Source organism: Musca domestica, unplaced genomic scaffold, assembly GCF_030504385.1.
Source record: "Musca domestica strain aabys unplaced genomic scaffold, Musca_domestica.polishedcontigs.V.1.1 50, whole genome shotgun sequence".
Taxonomy (NCBI): Eukaryota; Metazoa; Arthropoda; class Insecta; order Diptera; family Muscidae; genus Musca; species Musca domestica.
The window spans coordinates 4,151,025-4,177,258 of record NW_026712347.1 but is presented as its reverse complement, the minus strand read 5'-3'; the positions used below and the strand labels follow the sequence as shown (position 1 = coordinate 4,177,258).

General features: G+C 32.2%; 2 protein-coding genes across 2 annotated transcripts; both read left to right on the top strand.

Moving 5' to 3' along the window:
- Window positions 1-8,473: 8,473 nt before the first annotated feature.
- On the top strand, window positions 8,474-11,634 carry LOC109612299 (uncharacterized). The gene is made up of 2 exons (XM_020036263.2): window positions 8,474-8,711; window positions 10,866-11,634. The coding sequence occupies exon 2, from the start codon at window positions 10,867-10,869 to the stop codon at window positions 11,632-11,634; it is 768 nt and encodes a 255-aa protein (XP_019891822.1). The 5' UTR covers window positions 8,474-8,711; window position 10,866.
- An 8,024-nt stretch (window positions 11,635-19,658) lies between these two features.
- On the top strand, window positions 19,659-22,441 carry LOC101888943 (inactive hydroxysteroid dehydrogenase-like protein 1). The gene is made up of 5 exons (XM_005182099.4): window positions 19,659-19,858; window positions 21,351-21,473; window positions 21,540-21,650; window positions 21,710-22,161; window positions 22,232-22,441. Exons 1-5 carry the CDS (start codon window positions 19,711-19,713, stop codon window positions 22,370-22,372), a joined length of 975 nt encoding a protein of 324 aa, XP_005182156.1. The 5' UTR covers window positions 19,659-19,710; the 3' UTR covers window positions 22,373-22,441.
- The last annotated feature ends 3,793 nt before the right edge of the window (window positions 22,442-26,234 follow it).

Sequence of the window (26,234 nt, the reverse complement as noted above, 5' to 3'; positions counted from 1 at the left end):
TTTATTCTTATTTTATTATTGAACAAATTTTATTTTCCTTTTAAATTAGCTTAATTTTAAAAAAAAAATATGACTTTTTAATCTCGATTTCCATCCATGCAGTTTTTTTTTACTTTTTTGTCGTTCATTTTTTACTTTGGAAACTAATTTTAATTTTTTTATTTTATATTCTTTTTTCCTTTTATTATAATTTTTTTTTGTTTTCAATTTTAAAAAATTTAATCAGCTATTTTTAATTAATAAACATTTTTACATTTAATTTTTTTTGTATAATTTAATTTTTAATTATTTAATTTTAAACATTTTATTTATTTTTTCAATTCTTATAATTTTATTTTTTTTAATTCTTATAATTTACTTTTGTGTTTTAAATGATTGCTATGTAATTTAGATTTTATCTTTTAGAAAACCGATTTTATTAATTAATTTTTTATATTTTTTCCATTTTCATCCATTTTTTATATTTTTTTCCATTTAATTTGATTTTTTATCAAAATGTGTTTGAGAATATTGTTGCAAATTCGTTTCTTTTTTATTTCTTCCTTCAGGTTCTCATTTGAAATTGGTCTCGACTTTCCTTTAAATTTTTGTTTGTGTTTATTCATTTTAGCTTATTTTATTTTTTTCATTTATTTTTATTTCTTTTTTATTAGTTTTGTCAGTTATTTATTATTATTATTATTGTTTTTTTACATTCTTTAAATATTTTTATAATATTTTCCGCGTTTGTGTTTGTTTTTATTACTTTGAATTTCAGTTTAATTGATATTTTTAACTATTATTTTATTACTCTTGTTTTTTTAACTTTCTTCATAATACTGATCATGAATGTTATTTGTTTTGCAATTTTTTATTTTTAATTTTTGTTGGTTTTTGTAACATTTTTACTATTTTCCTTATGACAAAATATATTTTTATTTCTTTTTCTTCTTATACGGTTATTTATTTTTTATTTTTCAAAAAAGAATTTTATCAATTTTTGCAAGGAATTTGTGTTAAATATAGCAAATGTTTCTTTTTTGATTATTTCTTTATTTATTTTAAATTAATTTCAACTTTCTAATCAATGAGTATATCTTGTGTTATTATGTGTTCAACATTTTTTTTTTTAATTTTTATCTTGCTTTTCGCTAATTTAATAAAACTTCAATTATCCTCTTAATTTAATGGTTATAAAAACAGTACATTTCTTAAATATTTTTTATGAGAGTGAATTTATGTTTATAATTATTTCTTTTTATTATTGTTATTGTATAGTTTTTGTTTTTTTTTTATAATTTCTTAGTTTATAAAATTTCAATACAATTTAATTTTAACTTGAACATTATTTTTGGTTTTACTAAAATCTTTTTGATTTTTTTTAAATTCTTTAATTATTTTTTATTATTTTTCTTTATGAACCACTCTTAGTTGTTTATTAAGGAACAATTATTTTGCCCCAATTTTTTTATTTTTCCCTTAGTTTTTGTAAATTATTTTACACTATTTCTTTTCTTTATAATTTTTTTTTTATATTTTATGTGTATTGATTTAATTCATTGATTAATATTTATATTTTTATTATATTATTATTTTTTTATGAATTTATATATTTTTTTTAGTTTTTAAAAATCTTTTTCAAATAATTTATATTGTATCCTTATTGTTTTGTTTTTTTTTTGTATTTTTTCCCCATAATTATTATTATTATTATCAATTATTTTTCATCAATTTTCGTATCAATAATAGCGTTATAATTTTTTGTTTTTCATTCTTGGTTTTTAATTAAATATTTTGTTGGTAACTTATTTTCCTGTTTCTATAAATTCTTAATTATGTTCATAAATTATTTTTTACTATTATTTAGTTATATTTTATTATATTTATTTATATTATTTTATTTATATTAATTATTAATATAAAAAATATAATTTTTCTTTTCGCTCTATTTCACATTTTATTTTCATTTTTGGTTTTAGTTTTTTAATGACTTTTTTAAATAACTTATGTTTTTTTTTTTCGTTTTGTCTTGTTTTCCGTTATTTTTTCCTTTAATAATATTTTAATTTATATTATTCTTATTTTTTTTTTTTTATTAATTTTCGTTGTTTTAGCAATAATTGTGTTATGATTTTTTTCTATTTTCTTCTTAGTTTTTTTTTTTACTCTTATAAGCATTTTAATTAAATATTTTGTTGGTAACTTTTTTTGTATAGCTTCTTAATGATGTTTTTAATTTTTCTTTTATTATTACTTAGTTATATTAATTCCATTTTTTAATTAATATTTACATTTTTTACATATTTATTTATATTATTTTATTTACATTCATTATTGCTTTAAAAACATTATACTTTCCCCTGGATTTAACATTTTATTTACATATTTGGTTTTTAGTTCTTAAATGACTTTTTTATTTAATTTATGTTTTATTATTATTGTTTTTTTTTTCGTCATTTTTTCCTTTAATAATATTTTATGTTGCATTATTCTTATTTTTTTTCAATGTCCGTTGTATTATCAAATTATGATTTGTTTCTATTTTCTTCTTTTTTACTTATAAACCTTTAAATTAAATATTTCGTTGGCAACTTATTTTCCAGTTTGTATAACTTCTAAATTATGTTTTTAATTATTTTTTATTTTGTAGTTGCAAAAAAACATGCCAACACTGTTCTATTATTTTTTATTATTACTTAGTTATATTTTTATGCGTATTAATTTAATTTTTTAATTAATATTTATTTTTTTATTATATATTATTTTTTATTATTTTATTTATATACATTACTCATTTAAAAATATCATGATTTGTTTTTAAAATTTTATTATTTTTTAACGACTTTCTTTATTTTACTTCTTTATATTACCTTTTTTTGTGTTCTGTTATTTTTTCCTTTATTAATATTTTATGTTACATTATTCTTAATTTGTTTTTATATATATTTTTTTGTGTTTTATAATTGCGTTATGATTTTTTCTATTTCCTTCTTGGTTTTTTACTCATATTAAACTTTTAACTAAATATTTCGTTGGTATCTTATGTTCCTTTCTTTAAACTTCTTAGTTATGATCTTAAATTTTCTTTATTTTTACTTAGTTATATTTTTATGTGTATTAATTTATTTTTTTTAATCATTATTCATGTTTTTGTTATATATTTTTCCATTTATTTATAATAATTTTTATAATAATTTTTGATTTAAAAAAAAATATTAGTTTTCTTTTCGCTCTATTTAATATATTTTTTTTTAATTCTTGGTTTTTAGTTTTTTTTTTTTAACATAATTTATGTGTTATTCTTATTTTATTGTTTTCCGTTATTTATTTTTTTCTTTAATGATATTTTGTTTTTTATTTTTGTTTTATCAATTTTCATTATGATGCTTAAATTTTATTTGTGTTATAATATAATTTCTAGTTTTATAAATATTTTAATTAAATTATTTGTTGGTGACTTCTTTTCCTGTTATTTTTTTATTTTCATCCATAATTATGTTATTTTTTATGAATTGGGAATCTATTTTGTTTCCGGATTACTATTTTGACATCTATTTTTATAAATTATGTTATCTTTAAGTTCCCTTTTTATTTTATTTTTCTTTTAGGTTTACAAACTATGTTCTTGTTTTTGTAACCTATATAAAACTTTTAATAATTATTATTATTATAATTTTTCTTGTATATTCTATTTCCCACTTTTTGCTACTTTTTACGCTTAATTTTTTATTACTTCTTTAAATTTATAGTTTTCATAATTATTACTTTTATCCAATATTTATTTTTTATATGTTCCATTTTATTTTTCCTAATATTTTCGATTTTATAATTTATTAATTTATTTTGTATTCCTATGGTAAATTTTCAATTATTTTTTAGGAATTAAATTTGAATATGTTATTTTTTATGACATTCTTATTAATTTTTTTAATTTTAATTTTTATTCAAATTCATTTATATTTTTATTTTTATTTTATTTAATTTTGTTATTTATTTTGTTTTTAATTCATTATTTCTTCTTATTTAATGTTTTGTTTTTAATTTTAACTAAATTTTTGATTTTTTTCATTGAATTTTGTGACTCTTTTTTTATTAACTTAAACATTTGTTTCTTTATTTATTTCCATATTTATATTTTTATTGAAAAGTTATTGTAATTTTTTATTTTATACTTAAATTGTTTACTTTTTAATTAACATTTTTATAAAATGTTATTTGCGTTCACAAAAAAATTTTTTGTTTTTATAATTAATTTATGTCTTTCTTTTACATAATTTTAAAAGTAAGGTTGATTCTGAATTTATAATTAACTCTTGTAACCTTTATTTTAAAACTATTGCTTTTTAGTTGAATTTTGTAAGCGTTATAGTAATATTATTGACTTAAAAAAAAATATATTAATTTTTGTATTTTAATTTTTGGATAATAACATTATTTAATTTTTTATTTTATCGTTTCTTATAATTAACTTTTGTAATATATATTTTAAAATTTTTATTTTTTTGGCTGAATTTGAAATTAATTTTTGAGTTTAACTTTTTGCATAATAACATTATCCAAATTTTCTATTTTATGATTTTTCTTACTTTAGTTTTTCGTTGTTTATTTTTATTTATTTTACGTATTTTTATTTCTGTGTTATTATATTTTAATTTCTATAGGTTTAAATTAAATTTTGCTATTTTTTTCCTCAAATAAATATGTATTTTCTTATTTTTATATCTTAATTATAAAATTTTGGAACATCTTCCATATTAATGTATTTGATTTTTCTTATGTTCAATTTTTTATTTTTCTTATTTTCAAATATTTATTTTATTTATACTTATTCAGTTTGTATTTGTTTTTTTTATTAGCAGGCATATTTATTTGTTGAATTTTCCCAGTATTATTTTCTGTCACATACTATTTTTCTCACAATTATATTTTATTTTATTTATTAATTTCATTATATTATCCGATATTCAGTAATCGTTTTATTTACCATTTATATGTTATTTTTATTAAAATATAATTCTTATAATTATTTTTCGTATGTTAATTAGTTTTTTTTTTAAATATTATTTACATTTATATGTATTTTTTAATTTATTTGTATTTGTTTTCATTCATTTTTATTTTTTACATTTTCCTTCTTACCCGTTTGGTCACCGATTGTTTTTCTTATAATATTTTATTATATATCTTATTATTTTATTGTTGTTTTATATTTTTTATTTCTCCAATTTCACACAGAAGGTTTTGTTTTCAGCTGCAACTCTGCCTTGGTGTTCAACAAATATTTGACGCAACAAATTAATCTTAGTAGGTTCGCTGTTGTGTATATATATTTTAATTTCGTTTATTTAATACTTTATTTTTTATATTTGATTTCATTTTTGTTTAATTTTCACTTTGGTTGTGACGTTATTTTTCTTTTTTTTTTTCAAAAACTTCATCTTCGACAGCTCAGGAAAACAAAACTTACAGTGAAAAAAGTTCTTCCAATTTATTTCTAGGCAGTTAAAAATATTATAAATTACCCATATACCTACGCGTATAATGTTATGTTATATGTTACAACAACTCCTCAATACTCTTCATAGTTTTATATTTTTAAATAATTATAATTGTATTACATTTAATAAACAATAAACTCATTGCACTTCACTATCAAATAAACTGTGTTTTTTAATTTTTGTTGGTAACAGGGAGATACCCGGTAACACATTAGTGTAAATTAAGATATAAACTTTCCAAATTATTTTAATGTATAAACATTTTTTGATGAAGAAGAAGATATTATTTGGTACCACTTCTCACAGGGTGAGATTAAAAATACTGCAAAAAAGTCAAACGCCATAATTCTTACATTTTTTTAATTTTATTGAATGAAAACAAAATATTTCGGAAATAGCATCAAATTTTAGAATAAGTTTAGATTTGTTCTTTTACACGAATTATGGTCTTCAAAAGGCCAATTAACCGTCAGACGCTGCCCGAATGTTGCTCTGCGGTATTTTGTCCCATTCCCGGCGAAGCGCTTACTTGAAGTGATCGACACTTTGGTATTTTTAGTGCCAACCTTGCTTTCCAAAATCCTCCAGACACAATAGTCCAACGGATTGGTATCCGGAGATTTTGGTGGCCATTGTGCGCTGGAAGTGTTTGCGAGCCCAAAGCTTTAATACAACCTCCAGAATATTTTCGCAATAATATTTGGCATTTATTATGATGCCACGTTCGATTAATACGAGCGGAGAGCGACCATCGGCTGTTGCGTCGGCCCACACCATCACCATGATGCCACGTTCGATTAATACGAGCGGAGAGCGACCATCGGCTGTTGCGTCGGCCCACACCATCACCATGGCCGGCGCTTAAGTTGACCTACCGAAGGTGCACATTTTCAGCTGACCTCCTTGGCAAGTAAACACGATCATTTTGTTTGTTTACAAACTGCTGGACTACGAATGTTTTCTCATCGGAGGAACCCAAATTCGGCAGTGCACCACTTTCGGCCAAGCGAAGCAACTCTTTAACTCTTTTGAGTCGCATTCATTATCCGATTAAGATGAAATTTTCCAAACAACATTTGTTTGGCCCAAGGACGAACCCTATTGAAATTGTAGATAATCGGTAAAAATTTAGATATAGCTCCCATATATATCTTCGTCCGATTTGTCTTTTATTGTGCACTAAACGTGTAATATCAGCCCGAATAGTATGGAATTTTGCACATCCAACCAAATTAGGCCTGAAAATAAGTATGCCAAATTTGATCGAAATCGGTTCAGATATAGCTATAGCTCCAATATATATTGTTCATCCGATTTGTTATTTTAGTCTTCCGCAGCCGTAATATGCTCTCTGTAACAACAATATTTGGGGAAATATATCAAATACAGCTCAGAAATACCTTTGCTAAATTTTATCGAGATCGGTTCGGATTTGAATATAGCTCCCATATATAACTTCGTCCGATTTACATTTTATTGTGCACCAAACCTCTAATATTTGCCAAAATGGATTGAAATTTGGGACTTACGACCGTATTGAGTCTAGAAGCTAGTATGCCAAATTTGGTGAGGATCGGTTCAGATATAGCTATAGTTTCCATATATATTCTTCATCCGATTTGTAGTAATTGTTACCCACAGCCGTAATATGCACTCCGTAACAACAATATTCAGGGAAATATATCAAATACAGCTCAGAAATATCTATGCCAAATGTTGTAAAAATCGGTTCAGATTTGGATATAGCTCCCATATATATTTTTATCCGATTTCAAATTAATTGTGCACCAAATGGGCAGTACAATTCCGAATTTAAAAGATACAAATGCTTCGGCATATTTAGTCCTTTGAACTTTAAATTATAATTATAATCATTGCGGGTATGATTGAATTCTCCCATAAAAATTTTTAATTGTTATGTGGGGCTCTACTAAGTTAGCAAAGTGGTGTAGGGTATCATAAAGTCGGCCCGCCCGACTTTAAGACTTTCTTTACTGGTTTTTCGCCTTCTTTACATTTTTTACCCGAATTGTTTCAAATTTCGTATTCGAAGTTCGTGATGGATACTACAGCCTATGACAGCGAATTGTCTGTGGACGATTTGGCATAACCCCTATGTACTAGTACCTCCCTATATTCGGTATTTCGATGATTTCAGCTACATTACTAACTGAATAGACCCTAATATAACGTCTACATTCGATATATTTAAAATTTTACCAGGTTTTTTTTAACGGATTTTATGTTGCTGATTTCAGGAATTGTTTCGTATTTGAAGTACTACAGCCAATGGCAGAGAATTGTATATGCAGGTCCATGTCCTTATATAGACCCCATATATCGGTACCTCTCAATATTCGGTATTTATATATACATTTTTTTTACTTTCTGCACATTTTCTTTATCGATTAAAAATCGGCTTAAGCCCCTCAGAGTATTTTTCGATTCCAGAGTATTTTTCGACACCAGAATCGATTTTTTTTGGTTTAAACTTTAACTTTATATACTGGTTTTTTCTTTGCGTATTTTTCGTTTTCAAAATCGATTTTTTTGGTTTAAACTGTAACTCCTTGAAATTTATCATTTTCCAAAAAGAAATTAACACTTTTATTCCAAAAATTACATAGAACACACATACCATCACAAACATAGATAAGTATGCATGTATGCAAATTAATTAAATAAATATTTCCTGTTGACACTGCTCAGCCAGAGGTTGGAAGCCGAGCATTTGATGCAATGCAATGCACATAAAGATGCAAATGCAAGTAAAGAGATAAATATATATGTGTTTCATGCTCATTTCATTGGAAACAACCCGATGTAAAAATTGTGTAGACATAATTTGTTAAATCGCTTCGAAAAGGGCTCATGAATTGTATATATTTATGTACGAGTATGCGTGCATGTTTGTGGGTACCTAGGTATGAAATATAACCCTTCTCCAGTTTCGTTATCATTTAGCTGCCAAATGATTAATCTGATCTGCTTCCCCTGTCATGAGTTTCAATCATTGACCACAATGAACAAGAGTGCTGTGGACTTCTGCAACTAGTTGCATTGCATTCGCGAAGGCATTAACATCAACGGCAGTGTTTTGAATTTCGTTCACAAGCTGACAAAAGGAAGTGGACTTCCTTGCAGTTCAGGATAAAATTTCTATAATTTCAAAAAAAAAAAAAAAATTAAACGGAATTATTTTAGAGTCTCAAATTTAAATCCGAAACTCTGCAGGTTTGTATGTAAGAAATGTTTAATTATGTGTAGACAAATCGTGGGAGAGTACGATTATTTCGCTGATACTTTGTTGCATAGACAAAGTCTAGTTCGATAACACTGTGTAACATAAAACATAAAAAAAAGCTGTATCTTCGGCGGGGTCGAACTTTGAATTCCCTTCACCATTTGGAACGAATTTTACAATTTTCAAAAAAATAAAATCCGTTACTATGGAGGGCATATTAAGTTTATCATTGCATTTGTAACACCTCGAAATATACAGTTTGCACTCCACAATATATATATTACAGGGTTGCCCATATTCGACGGACCTTTGGGCCCATTCCAATCGAAGAGGCTTGTCCGCAGGCAACATTCTTTGCGTCAATTGAATTTTGTACGGGAATAAATGCAAATCAATGCGAATAATCCGTTGTAAAGTGGACCGAGCCATGTCCAACTGCTGAGAACGGCGTTTTTTGGGATGTTCTTGGGGACCTCTCAACACTGGCTCGTAAGGCAGCGATATTCTTTCCCTATCGCCTTGGTCGACTTTTATATGGCCTCTTCGGATTAGAAAGAGCCTTACCAGTCGTATTTCGTATAAACGCTTAATGGGGTTCTTAGAAGGCGCACTTCTCACATTTTTTAATGTTTTAAAAGCACGATGAGTTTTCACAATTGACTTCTTCTGTTGAATGTAAACTTCAACTATTTCAGAGACCTCGCGTGGCGTGTATTGGTTCATGGTAAAAATCTGCTTGGACTGACGCTTCAAACGCGGTATGTCATTAAGCGATGTGACATCTCCGCCAAAAGTTATGGCGTTGCCAGATGGGTCCGTCGAATATGGGCAACCCTGTATATATTCTTGATCAGCATAAAATTCTATGTCGATTGAGCCATGTCCGTCCGTCTGTCCGTCTGTGGAAATCACTCTAGTTTCCGGACGAAATAAAGTAGGTTGATAAAATTCTACTCAAATGTTTATAATGTCTGCAGGACTTTATTCCCCTAATAATGGTACCTCCCGATATTCGGTATTTTTACGATTTTAACGACATTATGCACCGGAATTGTTTCAAATTTGGCATTGGAAGTTCGACTGAAAATTGTCTGTGCAGCTCCACATCTTCGTATAGCCCCCATATAACGGTACCTCCTGATATTCGGTATTTTGATGATTTAAGAGATATTATACACCGGAATTGTTTCAAATTTGGTATTTGAAATTCGAAATGGATGCTACAGCCTGAGACAGAAAATTGTATGTGCAGGTCCAGGACTTCGTATAGGCCGATTTTGAGGTACAATACTCACCGAAATTATTTGAGATGTCGTATTTGAAGTTCGTAATGGATGCTACAGCGTGTGACAGAAAATTATCTATGCAGGTCCAGGTCTTCGTATAGATCCGATATAACGGTACCTCCCGAAATATTCCGATACGATATTTTGATGATTTTAGCTACATTATTCACCGTTTATTATAAGTTTCGAATTTGAATATCGGAATGGCTTATGACAAACAATGCCTATGTTGATCCACGCGATATAAACCCCAATATAACGGCTTTATTGTGTATTTTTAAGATTTTAACATAATTTTTAAACGGATTTTATTTTTTGAAAATTTCCAAATTCGTTCCAAACGGTGGTTTAAAGAAAGTTTTTAGCTATATTTTAAAAAGAACTAAAAGATTCTTGATTAATATTGCCGACCAAGATGTTCCCAGTATTTTTATCTGCAATATTGCCGAAAATACTATATATCTAAAATGCATGGATTGCGAAGAATCTTAATCCGAAAATTGCCAAAAGTGTGGAAGAGAGTGGAACTTTTTGTTGAAGAATGTCACGACGATTGTGCAAATCCATTGTTGGTTGGTCAGAGTCAAATATGCATTTTTTTAAAATCTTCGGATCAATTTTTACTTAATTTTCTGGAGTTTGATCCTCCAGAGAGATATTGAAAATATCTGAAAATTTAGCGTTTGGCAATGAAAGTTTATGGAAAATAGCAAATCATAAATAAGGTTTATGATTGCGTGTGTAACCAGTTGTCAGTTGTGTTCCGCTTATTTAAATTAAACCTCAATCTTTTCTCTTAAGCTACGATCGTATTGAAAATATTCTCACCTACCAACTAATTTATCTACTCTTCCACAGTATGTCGAACAATTTTATTGTACCTGAGGACTCTTATTGCGGCCTCTGCAGGCGGAACCATCCACTGCGAAAGTGTCGGCGATTTCTGTCCATGCCGTATGATACTAAACTTGATTTCATCGAAAGAGAACGGATTTGCCGCAATTGCCTGGGAACTACGCATACGGTGCGATACTGCCCCAGCAAGGATTACTGTCACAAATGCCAACGAAGTCACAATACCATACTTCACTATTCCGATGAGGATTCTCACAGTGTTCAGCTGGAAATGACAGCAATGGTGTATTTGGCTGAATTTACCAACGAAGAAGGTGTTCTCTGGAGAATCCGTTTGGATCCAAGTCAAGCATATTCCTCAATTGCTGCGTGGTCGATATATAAAATTCGAACGCTGACAAATTTCAAACTGTGTCCCGAAACAGTGCTCGTTTATTTGTGGTCTCGATTTGATGGTGGGGAAAGGCATAAGGTCCAAGCTAATCTCAAGGTCGTCGACCGGCCAATGGAGAAGACACCAAAACTGCTGCTGAAGAGAGATAACATTTTGCGTAGAGTGAATAAAATCAGTGTAGCCGATGTTCATTTTTGGAATCCCGATTATGCGCCCATAACCTTGGGATCCGATCTGGCGACAAATATTTATATTGGGGCACCGAAAACAAATCCCATGCTGCCGATGAGCCAGTGCACCATATTTGGTTGGACATTTTTTGGCCATGTTAAAAAGGCTGATATTAAGGAGGAGAGAGATAAAAAGAAGAAAAAATAAATAAATAACTTAAAAAAAAATAACAAATACAAATAGTTTTTGTTTTTTAAAAGGAAATGCCTGTAAAGTTGTAGCCAATGGGGAAAAACAACCAAGATTCCCGATTGCTGGCGCCATTCCCCAACTTAACTATCCACAATCCCTGGCCTGACCCTTCTGCCATCAACGAATTCCCTTTGCACGATTTGAACTTGCCGTCTAAGGCTATAGCAGACTTCTTTCTCAGTTGTTAATAAGACAGAAAATTGTCTGTGCAGGCCCACGTCTTCGTATAGCCCAAATACAGCGGTACCTCCCGATATTAGGTATTTTGATGATTTTAGCGACATTGCTCACCGGAATTGTTTCAAATTTGGTATTTGAAGTTCGAAATGGATGCTACAGCCTGAGACAGAAGTTTGTCTCTGCAGGTCCACGTCTTCGTATAGGTCCCATACAGCGGTAACTCCCGATATTCGGTACTTTGTTGGGTTTAGCGACATCAATCGCCGGAATTGTTTCAAATTTGGTATTTGAAGTTCGAAATGGATGCTACAGCATGAGACAGAAAATTGCCTGTGCAGGTCCACGGCTTCGTATAGCCCCCATATAACGGTACGCCCGATATTCGACATTTTGATGATTTTAGCGACATTATTAACCGGAATTCTTTCAAATTGTTCGTAATGGATACTACAGCATATGACAGAAAATTGTCAGTGCAGGTCCACGTCTTCAGTGCAGCCCAAAGTCAAAGAAGTGGAAGTGGACGGAAGAAAACATCAACATCAGCATAAATGGTTCGAAAAGTAAAGAAGCAACTTGATCGAAACCCGCGTCGCAGTGGTCGAAAAATGGCTCATGAGCTGAACATATCGCAAGCTTGGGGTAAAGCCATAGAAATTCCAAATTCTCCGATGAGAAAATATTCGTTGTTCAGCCGAACAATGTAAAAAAACAAAACGATGGTGTTTACTTACCAAAGAGGTCAGCTGAAAATGTGCACCTTAGGTTGGCCACCAGAACTCAAGCGCTGGCCATGGTGATGGTGTGGGCCGCCATAACAGCCTATGGTCGCTCTCCGCTAGTGTTAATCGACCGTGGCATCAGAATAAATGCCGAATATTATCGTGAAAATATTTTGGAGGGTGTATTAAAGCCTTGGCCACGCAAACATTTTGGCCGCAGATCTTCGACATTCCAACAGGACTCAGCACTATCGCACTCAGCACGCGCCACCCAAGAATGGTTACAAAATGAGGTTCCTAGCTTCATTTTCAGCGCACAATGGCCACCAAAATCTTCGGATACCAGTCCGTTGGACTATTGTGTCTGGAGTATTTTGGAAAGCAAGGTTGGCATTACAAAATACCAAAAGGTCGATCTACTCAAACTAGCTCTTCGCCGGGAATGGGCAAAAATACCACCGAGCAACATTCGGGCAGCGTGTGACTGTTTCAATGGCCATTTGAAGGCCATAACTCGTGCCAAAGTGACCAATTCGAACAAATCTAAACTTATTCTAAAAATTGATGCTATTTGCGACATTTTTTGCTTTCATTCAATAAAAATAAAAGATAAATAAATAAATAAAAATAAAAAATTGTAAAAATTATGGCTTTTGACTTTGTTGCAGTTTTTTTTTATCTCAACCTTTAAGTGCCCGATTGTCTTCAAATTGAACACATCGCAATAGTTTTATTAACCTAAGATCTGGTGTGAAGATGGAATATATCGGTGGACTCCTTTTGGTACCTCCCCCACAAAAGGTTCAAAATTTTGAATACCCATGAAGCTCATTAATTGCGAAATTAACATCCGATTCCATTCAGTCTTAGTACATCTCAATATTTCTATCAACAGAAGATCTCTCATAAAGATGGTAGAGATCCGACTATTTCTTCTGGTACCTCCCCTACATAGGGTTCAAAATTTGAAAAACAAAACGCCCAAAGAAACTGAAATAAGCGTCCAACTATCTTCAAATTCTTCCACATAAATATTTTTGCTAACACAAAATCTGTTGTGAAGATGAAATATATTTGCGAACCCCTTCTGATGCCTCACACACAAAGGCTCACAATTTTCAATACTTTTATCTGTCATTACCTGCTAAAAAAGTCAGCGATTCCTTACAACTTTTACCTCCAGATATTCCATATTTTGATGAGCGGAAATATGTCAAATTTTGAATTTTAAGTTCTTAATGGGCTCTAAAACCCATGACGAAAAATTGTCTATGCAGATCCACGTCTTCATATAGTCCTCATATAAGGGCACCTCCCTAAATTCGGTATTTTGATGATTTTAACGACATTATTCACCGAATTTGTTTCAAAAAATTACTTAACGGTTGTCATAAAGTTGTACTTTTCGACGGATTTTTTTAAATTTTCAAGTTCTTTCCGGATGATGTTGATGGGCATTAAAAGTTTTCTCCTGCCGAACTTAGGTGCTTTTTAACTTATTTTCGATATCATAAAGGAAAAGTCACTTATCGTGGTGACACGTTTCGTTCTTGCAGATGCTGGGACAAAGCATTTTTATTTCGGGTGACATACTCCTGTGGAAAAAAGGGTTACTAGGTTGCAAGTAGTTACAACTGCCAAAAAAAAAAAAATGGTTAGCAATCGCATTATTTGGTAATGAAAATTTTTGTTGGATACTTTTACATTTACAGATTTAGATGTTGTAAACTCTTTACTCTCTCTCTATATATATATCTCTCTTTTATTATTATTAATTTATTGACCTCAAAAGTTAATCATACATTAAATAGATATTTAACACACGATTTGTAATTTCACAATAAGCGATATAATTGGAATTTAATTGCATTAAAAATAATTAGACGGGCAATGACTTATGTACAGTGGAGGAAAAAGTTAATGTTCATTATACAATCCATTAGAATAAAAATAAAAATAATGCCATTAAACCGAGCTAGCTACCACACAAGCCCTCCCCCCCAAACCTATTTGATCAACGTATATTTACGTTTATACCGGTAAAACAATTATGTTATTAATATATTGATTTGTTAATATATTGATTTTCTTGCCATTAAAAATGAAAATAGTCAAAACTAATGGAAAAAAATAGCACAAGCAAAATATTTGGTAACTACAGGGAGCGTAAAAATCTATTACAAGGTAATATAAGCAATATTACCTTATGCACTACCAGCAGTGTGAAAAAATGGGCTATTCCTCCAAAATTAATCCACGGCACCACAATGAACATAAAATTCTTAGTCGATTTAGCGATGACGGTCTCTCTGTCCGCCTGGCTGCCCGTTTGTTGTAATCACGCTATATTTTAAACGAATTGAGATAGAAAGCTAACATTTTGCCCACATGTGTATTTTACCAGTACATAAATGGGTCATGTCGGTCCCCGTCTTCGTATAGCCCCCAGGTACTGTTACCTCTCAATATTCAGTATTTTTATTATATTAGCGACATAATTCAACTAAGTTGTTTAAAATTTCGTATTTGAAGGTCCCAGTGGGTAATGCACCTCTACAGCCTATGGCAAAAACTGCGTATGCAGGTCCACGTCTTCGTTTACCCACCATATAATGATAACTCCCGATATTCGGTATTTTGATGATTTTAGCGACATTATTTACCGGAATTGTTTAAAATTTCGTATTTGAATTTCGGAATCTGTGCTACATTCTATGAAACACAAAAAAAAAACAGTAAGGAAAGCTCAAAAGTCGGGCGGGGCCGACTATATGATAACCTACACCACTATGCATATTTAGTAGAGCTCTCGTAAAAAGGTTTATACAGGGCATTTCAGAGCTCTATGAGATATTTGGTACAAAATCAAAATCTATCTAATTCTATCGTGCATTTTACGAACTATAGCTATCTCTGAACCGGGTTTCTCCAAATTTGACGTATTAGCTTTTAGACTGAATTCGGTCTTATGTACGAAAATTCAGGTGATTTGGGCTGATATTGACCATTTAGTGCACAATTTACACGAAATCGGATGAAGATATATATGGGAGGCATATCCAAATCGGAACAGATTTTAATAAAATTAAAATCAACTATTTTTGGGCTTTATCTGATATCTGGTACCAAATATCATTCCTGTGGAGTGCATATTACGAATGTGAGGAACTTAAAGACCAAATCGGATGAAAGATATATATGGGAGCTATAGCTATATCTGAACCGATTTTTACTAAAATTGGTGTACTTGCTTCTAAGCTGGTTTCGGTCGGATTTGCCAAAATTGATGCTATTACGGCCATTTGGTGGTCAATCATCCAAATCTGAACCGATTACGATAAAATTTAAAACAGCTATTCCTGTGCTCCATCTAATACCTGGTACCAAATATCACGGTTGTGGAGTAAATATTACGAATGTAAGGGACTAAAACACTAAATCGGATGAAACATATATATGGTTGCTATATCTATATCTGAACCGATTTTCACTAAATTTGATATACTTGCTTCTAGGCTGAATTTGGTCCGATGTACTAAAATTCAGTCCATTTGGACTTATATCGGCCATTTGGTGCACAATTAACCCGAAATCGGATGAAGATATATATGGGAGCTATATCCAAATCTGAACCGATTTCGATAAAATTACAAACACCTATTATATTATATATCTGGTACCAAATATCATTCTTGTGGAGTGCATATTACGAATGTGAGAGGCTTAAACACCAAATCGGATAAAACATATATATGGGAGCTATAGCTATTTCTAAACCGATTTTCTCCAAATTTGTTGTATTTGCTTTAAGGCTAATCTCGGTCACATGTGCCAAAATTCGGGCCATTTGGGCTGATATTGGCCATTTGGTGCTCAATTAACCCGAAATCGGATGAAGATATATATGGGAGCTATATCCAAATCTGAACCGATTTCGATAAAATTTAAAACAGCTATTTCTGTGCTCCATCTAATTCTTGGTACCAAATATCACGGTTGTGGAGTGCATAGTAGGAATGTGAGGGACTTAAAGATCAAATCGGATGAAAGATATATATGGGAGCTATAGCTATATCTGAACCGATTTTCTCCAAATTTGATATACTTGCTTCTAGGCCGAACTCGGTTGAGTGTGCCAAAATTCAGGTAATTTGGACTGATAGTGGACATTTGGTGCACATTTAACCCGAAATCGGATGAAGATATATATGGGAGCTATATCTAAATTTGATCCGATTCTCACCAATTTCAATAGGGTTCGTCCTTGGACCAAAAAAATATTGTTTGGACCAAAAATGTATTGTTTGGAAATTATCTGTCGGTTATTTATTAAAGGATATTAATATACACATCATGGACATACAGAGTTTAATAAAACTAAATGTACTTCTGGCAACTGTTTCTACATACTAAGTGTTCAAGATAGATTTTTTAAGAATCAATTTGACATCGCAAGAGTTTTATAATAAGAACCAGTAAGGAAAAGTCAAAGGTCGAGCGAGGCCGACTATATGATACCTTCTGATATCTGCTATCTGGTACTAAATATTATTTTTGTGGAGTGCATACCACACATTTAAGGGACTTTAACTCCAAATCGGATGAACGGATTTTTTCCGAATTCGATGTACTTGCTTCTAGACTAAACTAGGTCGGATGTACCAAAATTCAGGACTTTTGGATTGATATTGGCCATTTGGTGCACAAATAACCCAAAACCGGTTGAAGATATATATGGGAGCTATCTCAGGAAGTGATTAGATGAAGTTCCTCCAGTGGGTCTATCTCACTGCCTTCCCCATGTTACAAACAAATTCACAAAGACATAATACCCTTACCACAATGTGGTATAGGGTATAAATACATCAAAGCATTTGACGCCTATTGTACAATGGCGGACAATTTATAAATTCTAAGCGATTTTCATGAAATGGGAGATTTTCATTTAAATTCCCTCCTAAACCTCACAGAAGAAACTGAATTTGCATAGATTCTATCTTGACAGAATAACATTTACAGAAGGGATGCCAATATACACAACCATATTCCCAAATAAGTCGAAAAAGACTAATAAATAAACGTTTGGTCGCATAAAGACTTGCTTAGAGTAAGGAAATAATAAAGCAGGAAGTTCGGCAAAGCCAAACTTTGAACACAATTTTAAAATTTTCAAATATACACTAAAAAATTCTGTTAAAATCTTAAAAATACCGAATAAAGCCGTTATATTGGGGTCTATACGAAGACTAGGACCTGCATGGACAACTTCTGTAATTGTATATAATATTCAGATAAGAAACTGGAAAAATCCGTTGAATAGTGTAACTAAAATCATCAAAATACCCAATAAAGCGAGATACTGTTATATCGAAGACGTGAGCCTGCACAGACAATTTTCTGTCTCAGGCTGTAGTACCCATTACGAATTCTAAATACTAAATTTGAAATAACTCCGGTGATTAATGTCGCTAAATTCATCAAAAACCCGAATATTGAGAGGTACTGTTATATGGAGGCTATACGAAAACGTGGGCATTTTTGTCACAGGCTGTAGAACCCATTACAAACTCTAAATACGAAATTCGAAACAACAATATTTAGATATAGCAGGTTGTAAAGAGTCGCTGACTTGTTTCGCAAGGTATGACAGATATAAGCATTGGAAAATGTGACCCTTTGTGGTTCAGGTACCAGAAGGGGTTGGCAGATATATATAATCTTCATAAGAGATATTGTGCTGGCAAAAATGTTTGTATGTGTTAAATTTGAAGAGAGTTGGATGCTTATTTCGCTTTCTTTGAGCGTTTTGTTTTTTTAAAATCTTGAACCCTGTATGGGGGAGGTACCAGAAGAAATAGTCCGATCTGTACCATATTTATAACAGATTTTGTGTTGATGGAAATATCGAAATGTATGGAGTCTGAATGGAATCGGGAGTTTATTTCGCGTTTTATTGAGTTTCATGTATACTCAAAATTTTGACCCTTTGTGGGGGATTTACCTGAAGGAATGGACCGATATATCTCATCTTCACAACAGATCTTTTGTTAGTGGAAATAATGGGATGTGTGAAGAGAATCTAATGCTTATTTCGGATTTTATAAATGTTTATTCAAAACTTTGACCCTTTGTGGGGAAGGTACCAGAAGAAATGGTCTGATCTCTACCGTTTTTATAACAGATCCTGTGTTGATATAAATATTCAGATGTGTCTTAAGGGAATCGGATATTAATTTAGCGTTTTATGAGCTCAATGGATATTAAAAATGTCGACCTTTTGTGGGGGAGGTACCAGAAGGAGTGGACCGAAATATATTTCTTAACACCAGATCTTGGGCTTATAAATATATTGGGATATGTGAAATTTTAAGACAATCAGGTTCTTACATCACATTTTATAAGAGTTGTAATTATTCAAAATGTTGGCCCTTTGTGTGGGGGTACTTGATGGAGTGGACCGATATTGTCCGTTTTCGCGCCTGACCTAGCACTGAGGAAAATATTAGGATTCGTAAATTTGGTGCAAAATCGGACAATCCTTTCAATTTCTGTGCAGTAAATTATTTATTTATTTTCTTTGAAAATGTTGACATTTTTTGTAGGAGGTACCAGGACCAAATCGGATACTTCCCTCGAGAGTTATCGTGCTCATCAGCCAGCCAGACAGACAGACGGGGGTCTGACGGACATAGCTAAATCGACTCCAAATGTTGTGAATCAGATTTGCTCCAAAGAGACCTTTGGTCTAAAATCGTTATTTCGATGATGAGACCTAGGTAGCCATATGGCTGAGAGTATTTAAAGTAGTGGACCTAAATGACTACCTTGAGGAACCCCAGAATAGAAAGTTATATTTTTGGAGAAAATATTATTAAAAGACAACTTTTGGATACGTTCCTGAAAAATAAATGGATATAAAGTTTATTTATTAATAATTCGTGTCAAATGCTTTACTAAAATCCAAACCTCTTTTTATGCTATTATTTTTGTCACAACTGTATATATAGTTTGCACTTAGAACTTGTGTATTTCTCTTTGATGCATGCATTAATCGTTACCCGATGTATAACAATATCAGTTGCGTTTTGGATTCGAAATTGTTAAGATTGCCTTGTCACAGCATCATATAATGATTATGTTAGAATTTTTCGCAATAATTGGCATCTACGTATGTGTGTGTATATTGTGCTATTGTCTGAAAACACCAGTACTATTGTTATACCATAAATATCTGACGAAAAATATACCTCTAACGGAGCGATTTGGCAAATGGGCAGGTGAGTTGTCGTTTTATATTTTATAGAATTGTAAGCTACCGGGGCTTTAGTTCGGATCTTTGGGTAAGAGATATGTTAGGATGTGAAAGGCGTCATATTTTAATACCCTTCACCATAGTATGAAGGGTCTATTAAGTTTGTCATTCCGTTTGTCACACCTCGAGATATACATTTTAGGCCCCACAAAGTATATATATTCTTGATAAGCATGAAATTCTATGACGATTTAGCGATGTCCGTCCGTCCGTCTGTCTGTACGTCTATCTGGCTGTCAGTCTGTGGAAATCACTCTAGCTCATTCACAGGAATTGTTTCAAATTTGATATTTAAAGTTCGTAATGGATACTACAGCCTAAGACATAAAATTGTCTGTGCAGGTCCACGTCTTCGTATAGCCTCCATATAGCGGTACCTCCCGATATTCGGTATTTTGATGATTTTAGCGACATTATTCATCGGAATTGTTTCAAATTCTGCATTTGAAGTTCGTAATGGATACTACAGCCTTCGACAGAAAATTGTCTGTGCAGGTCCATGTCTTCGTATAGTCCCCATATAGCGATACCTCCCGATATTCGGTATATTGATGATTTTAGCGACATTATTCTCTGGAATTGTTTCAAATGTGGTATTCGTAATGGATACTACAGCCTAAGACAGAAAATTGTCTGTGCAGGTCAACGTCTTTGTATAGCCTCCATATAACGGTACCTCCCGATATTCGGTATTTTGATTATATTAGCGACATTATTCACCGGAATTGAAATTTGGTATTTAAAGTTCGTAATGGATACTACAGCCTATGACATAAAATTGTCTGTTCAGGTCTTAGTCTTGGTATGGCCTCCATATAACGGTACCTCCCGATATTTGGTATTTTGATGATTTTAGAGATATTTTTCCCTGAAATTGTTTCAAATTTGGCATTTGAAGTTGGTAATAGATACTACAGCCTACGACAGAAAACTCTCTGTGCAGGTCTACATCTTCGTATAGTCCCCATATAGCGGTACCTCCCGATATTCGGTATTTTGCGCATTTTAGCGACATTATTCACCGGAATTGTTTCAAATTTGGTATTTGAAGTTCGTAATGGATGCTTTAGCCTACGAGAGAAAATTGTCTGTGCAGGTCTACGTCTTCGTATAGCCACCATATAAGGCTGCCCCCCGATATTCGGTATTTTAATAATTTTAGATACATTATTCACCGAATTTTTTTTCAAGTTTCGGATTTGAATATTGTAATGGCTTATGACAAAATTTGCCTATGCAGGTCCACGTTATCGTATAGACCCTATTATAACGGCAATATTCGGTATTTTTTAAATTTTAACAGCATTCTTTAACGGATTTCATTTTTTTGAAAATTATCAATTTCTTTCCAAATGGTGGAGGGTATTCAAAGTTCGGCCCGGCCGAAGTTACAGCCTTTTCTCTTGCTTCTTTTTAATTCACCGACAATTTTTGGTTTACCCAATTTTTAATTAAAGCTATTACTGGATCTACGGACGGCATTGGTAAGGCATATGCCAAGCAACTGGCACATCGCGGCTTTAATTTGGTCCTAATTGCGAGAAATAAAGATAAACTGGAATATGTGGCTAAGGAAATTGGTAAGTTAACATCTCGAAATTAATTAATTTTTATTGAAACCTAAATATTTTATTTTTTCTTCAAAGAAACCTGTTTCAATGTTGAAGTAATGACCATACAGGCAGATTTTTCCCTTGGACCCGAAATCTATGCAAAACTTTTTGAGGCATTTGCCAAAAAGCCAATTGGTTTGCTGGGTGAGTGGATAAATTGCCAACAACGTTTTCCATTAAACTCTTAAGTAACCTCTCTTTAGTTAACAATGTTGGCACCTATGCCGGAAGAACCGACCTAATGTGGTCATTTCCCAGGAAACTTATGTGGGATATGATTTATGTCAACATGGCTGCCGCCACCGAGTTGAGTCTCCATTTTGTGCGAGTCTGGGAGGCAAATGGTACCAGAGGCTGCATTGTAAATGTATCGTCTGGCTTGGAATCATATCCGGCACCTTATGGTGGGATTTATAGTGCCACTAAGGCCTATATGCGTAATTTTACCACAACACTACGATATGAGGTCCGACACTTGGGTATAACGGTACAATTACTCTCGCCGCACTTTGTCTCCACAAAACTTGTGGACTTTTCATCGTATTTGCAAAGAGGCAATTTTCTTGTGCCCACAGCTGATGTTTATGCCCGACATGCTATTCAAACATTGGGCAAGGATGATACGACTACGGGGTATTTCTGGCATACGCTTAATGTAAGTTACCGTCTTATGGCCGCCTCTTTTGATATGGAATATTAATTCGGAATTAATTTTAATTTTGCAGGATGTTCTACTTAAGATGGTGCCCTATTACTATCGGGCAAAAGTTTTTGACTTGATTGCAAAATGCTTAGTAGATGACTACTCGGAGATGATTACAAAACTTAACGATGAGAAGAGGGTAAATGTTGGGAATTATAAATAAATTGAAAGTTATATGTAACAGCATAACAGTAAATAAATTGAATAAAGAACTTCTACCATTTTGAAGAAAAATAAACACTTTCAAAAAAAAAAAACAAAAAAAAAAAAAGCCAGTAGAAAAGCGCGAAAGCGAAAGGAACTGAACTTTCAATACCCTCCACCATTTAAAAGGAACATGAAAATTTTTAAAAAAGATCTATACGAAGAGTGGCACTGCATAAAAAATACCGATTCCGAATTTCAAATGCAAAATTTGAAACAATTCCGGTGAATATTGCAGTTAATATCATCAAAATGCCGAAAAAAAACTGAGGTAACGTTATATGGAGACTTTAAGAAACGCAGAAGTCGTAATGCGTTTGCAAAACCACCACCAGATACCAGTAGAGACCTTAAATATCAAATTTCAAGGTATCAGCTCCAATCCAACACCCAATATTGTACCACTCAGTACTTTTCGTACAATTGTAATGTGTAATAACATATTTCCAAAATCAATTCCATAAGTCAATCCCAATTGCCACTAGAAAACTTAATATAAAATTTAAGGATTCCAACCTTATTCCTTCACCCAATACCAAATTTTGCACTTTGCGGAGAATTGTAGGACACATTTATGTATACAGGGTGAGAAACGCTATAATTTTTACAGTTTTTTTTAATTTTAATTTTAGAATAAGTTTAGATTTGTTCGAATTTTTCACCTTTGGCAGGAATTATGGGCTTCAAACGGCCAATGAAATCGTCACACGCTGCCTGAATGTTGCTCTGCGGTATTTTTGTCCCATTCCCGGCGAAGCGCTTGCTTGAGGTGATCGACACTTTTTTAGTACCAACTTTGCTTTCCGAAATACTCCAGACACAATAGTCCAAAGGATTGGTATCCGGAGATTGTGTGGTCATTGTACGCTGGAAATGAAGCGAGGAACCTCATTTTGTAACCATTCTTGGGTGTCGCGTGCTGAGTCCTGCTGAGTCCTGAATGTCCAAGGTCTGCGGCCAAAATGTTTGCATGCCCAAGGCTTTTATACACCCTCCAGAATATTTTCGCGATAATATTCGGCATTTATTCTGATGACACGGTCGATTAATACGAGCGTAGAGTGACTGTTATGGCGGCCCACACCATAACCATGTCCGGCGCTTGAGTTCTAGTGGCCAACCGAAGGTGCACATTTTCAACTGACCTCTTTGGCAAATAAACACGATCATTTTGTTTGTTTACAAACCGCTTGACAACGAATGTTTTCTCATCGAAGAAAACCAAATTCGGCAGTTCACCACTTTCGGCCAAGTGAAGCAACTCTTTAGCTTTTTTGAGTCTATTATCTTTGTGTTTCGGTGTAAGTTTTTGTACTTTTTGGAATTTCAATGGCTTTACCCCGAGCTCATTTTTAAATATTTGCCGAATGGAATATTGCGATATTTCCGGCTCACGAGCCATTTTTCGGTCACTGCTACGCGGGTTTCGATCCAGTCGCTTCTTTACTTTTCGAACCATTTCTACTGATGTTGCTGTTTTTTTCCGTCCACTTCCTTGAAGTTGGGCTACGTTACCAGTATCACCGTAACGAGCGATGGTACGAGACACAAAAGATTTATTCACATTTGAATGCTGGAGTTCTCTAACGATAGCCACTTGTGTTTTCAAGCCAAATATAAAGAAATAACACTATCTCGCTTGAGATCCATCACGAATAACTTTTTTCCTGGAAAATTCTCACCAAAATGCTTTTGTACGCTTGTAAACAATATAATGAGCTGTCACAGGAATAATTTTAACAGCTGTGGGAGGAGTGGCTTAGAAATAATAGCAGTCTGAAATTGGTTGCAGTTTTTTAATTTCAGTCTGTATACCACCAGTGACCTTAATATCCTGCTTCAGGGTTTCAGCTCTCAATATCTCAATATCAAATTTGAGGATTCGTGCACTATCATTTCACCCAATACAAAATTTAGTACCATTTGGTACTTTTCATTCAAAGATAGAACGCCAACAGTGACATCCTGTTCCATTTCAGGATTTCCAATACCAAATGTAGTACTATTTAGTACTTTTCGTTAAATTATAGTTCACATTTCTAAAATCGCCTCTTTATTACGAACCTCCTACCAACAGGGTTCCAATACATATTTTCATCCGTTAACACTAAACCAAACTTTTCTAAATTTAGAAACATTTAGTATAGTTCCCTCACTTAGTAGAAATTCCATCTTTATATATCAAACTTACTTTCCAACATTATTTTCATACCAAATTCGCGACAACATAATACCACATGGTACCATATTAGAAGCTAAGTACCATTTTAGAACACATAAGTGCGAATTTCCAAAACAAAAGTAATCTTATCTCTAAATTTCAAAATTCTAGCTCTATGGGTTCACCCAAATTTGTGCGAATTTCAAAAACACTTTGGTCGTGTATATTATAGGTAGCTGACCCTCATTCCAAATTTAAGAGTTCTAGCTCTTCTGCTTCCTCAAATACAAAGGGTACCATATTTACTACCGTTTAATACCGAATTTCCAAAAAAAAAAAAAAAAAAAAAAACAGCCATATCTTACCCCTTCAGACCAAAAGTGCACCCAATTTCATATGGGGACTATAAGAAGACGTGTACCTGCTTACAAAATTTTTTGTCATTACGAACTTTAAGTACGAAATTTTTTACACTTCCGTTGAATAATGTCGCTAAAATCATGAAAATACCGAATATAGGTAGACCTGCATACAACATTTTTTGCCATAGGTTCTAGAATCCATTAAGATTTTCCAATACGAAATTTGAAACGATTCCGGTAAATAATGTTGCTGAAATTATCAAAGTACCAAATATCAGGAGGTTCCGTTATATGGGGGCTATACGAAAACGTGGACCGAAATGGCCCATTTACGAACTTAACCTGCCTATTGTAAAATATAAACGTATGCAAAATTTTAGCTTTCTGCCTCAATTTGTTCGAAAGATGATGATTTTTTAGGATCTGTTATGAATATTTCGAGGAGTTTCAAACGGAATGACAAAGCTAATATACCCTCCATAGAATGTTGAAGGTTATAAAAATATAATTTTGCCTATTTCATATTTAGCTCAATGGATACGTAAAGATTAGCCAGAAGTATGGTAAAAAACTATCATTGCATCTGAAAAAGTCAAAAAAGTTTGGTGCGGTTTCTGGGCTACTGTAGGACGCTGCAAATGATAACGTACCTGTGAATGGTGAGCGCAACAGTGAGAATATATCCAACATACGAGCTCGCTTCAATTTACAACATTAAAGCATTTATTTGTGGGATACCGGCCGAAATATTGCAAAGAGTATGTCAAAATTTTACTAATCGGATGGACTATTTAAGGTGCAGTCGCGGTTAACATTTCCATAAAATAATATTCAAACAATAAATTATATGGACCATACTATCGTGCCGTAATAAAGATTTTCTGAATTTTATGTGTTTTTCTTTAACTTTCCTATAACTCTAACAATTTCACTCTTTAATATGAGCCTTCGAAAAACAGGTTTGAATTCGAATTTTTAAAATGTTCTCTCTTGAGTGCATTGTTTCATACTAACATCTATTTTAATTTTGTCTACTGAGGCAACACGGTACGACCATATAACTGGTAGAAAGCAAAGACTCGTTTCGAAATTTTTCGAATTTTGCGAATTTATTCAAACTAATTCTAATTATATATTTCTATTTTTGTACCTCACTGCGTTAACCAAACCTGACCTACCAAAAATCCCGTTCAAATTCAAATTAATTTCGAAATTTAAAACAACAATTGAACTTTGTTCTTATATTCGATAATGGTATTGTTAGAATATTTCGTATCGCTAGCTACGCGACGGAACGC

Coding starts and splice junctions, on each gene's coding strand:
- LOC101888943 (XM_005182099.4), top strand. CDS start 19,711: ATGATTATGTTAGAATTTTTCGCAATAATTGGCATCTACGTATGTGTG. Junction 19,859..21,350: donor GCGATTTGGCAAATGGGCAG/GTGAGTTGTCGT, acceptor TTTTAATTAAAG/CTATTACTGGATCTACGGAC. Junction 21,651..21,709: donor AAAGCCAATTGGTTTGCTGG/GTGAGTGGATAA, acceptor ACCTCTCTTTAG/TTAACAATGTTGGCACCTAT.
- LOC109612299 (XM_020036263.2), top strand. CDS start 10,867: ATGTCGAACAATTTTATTGTACCTGAGGACTCTTATTGCGGCCTCTGC.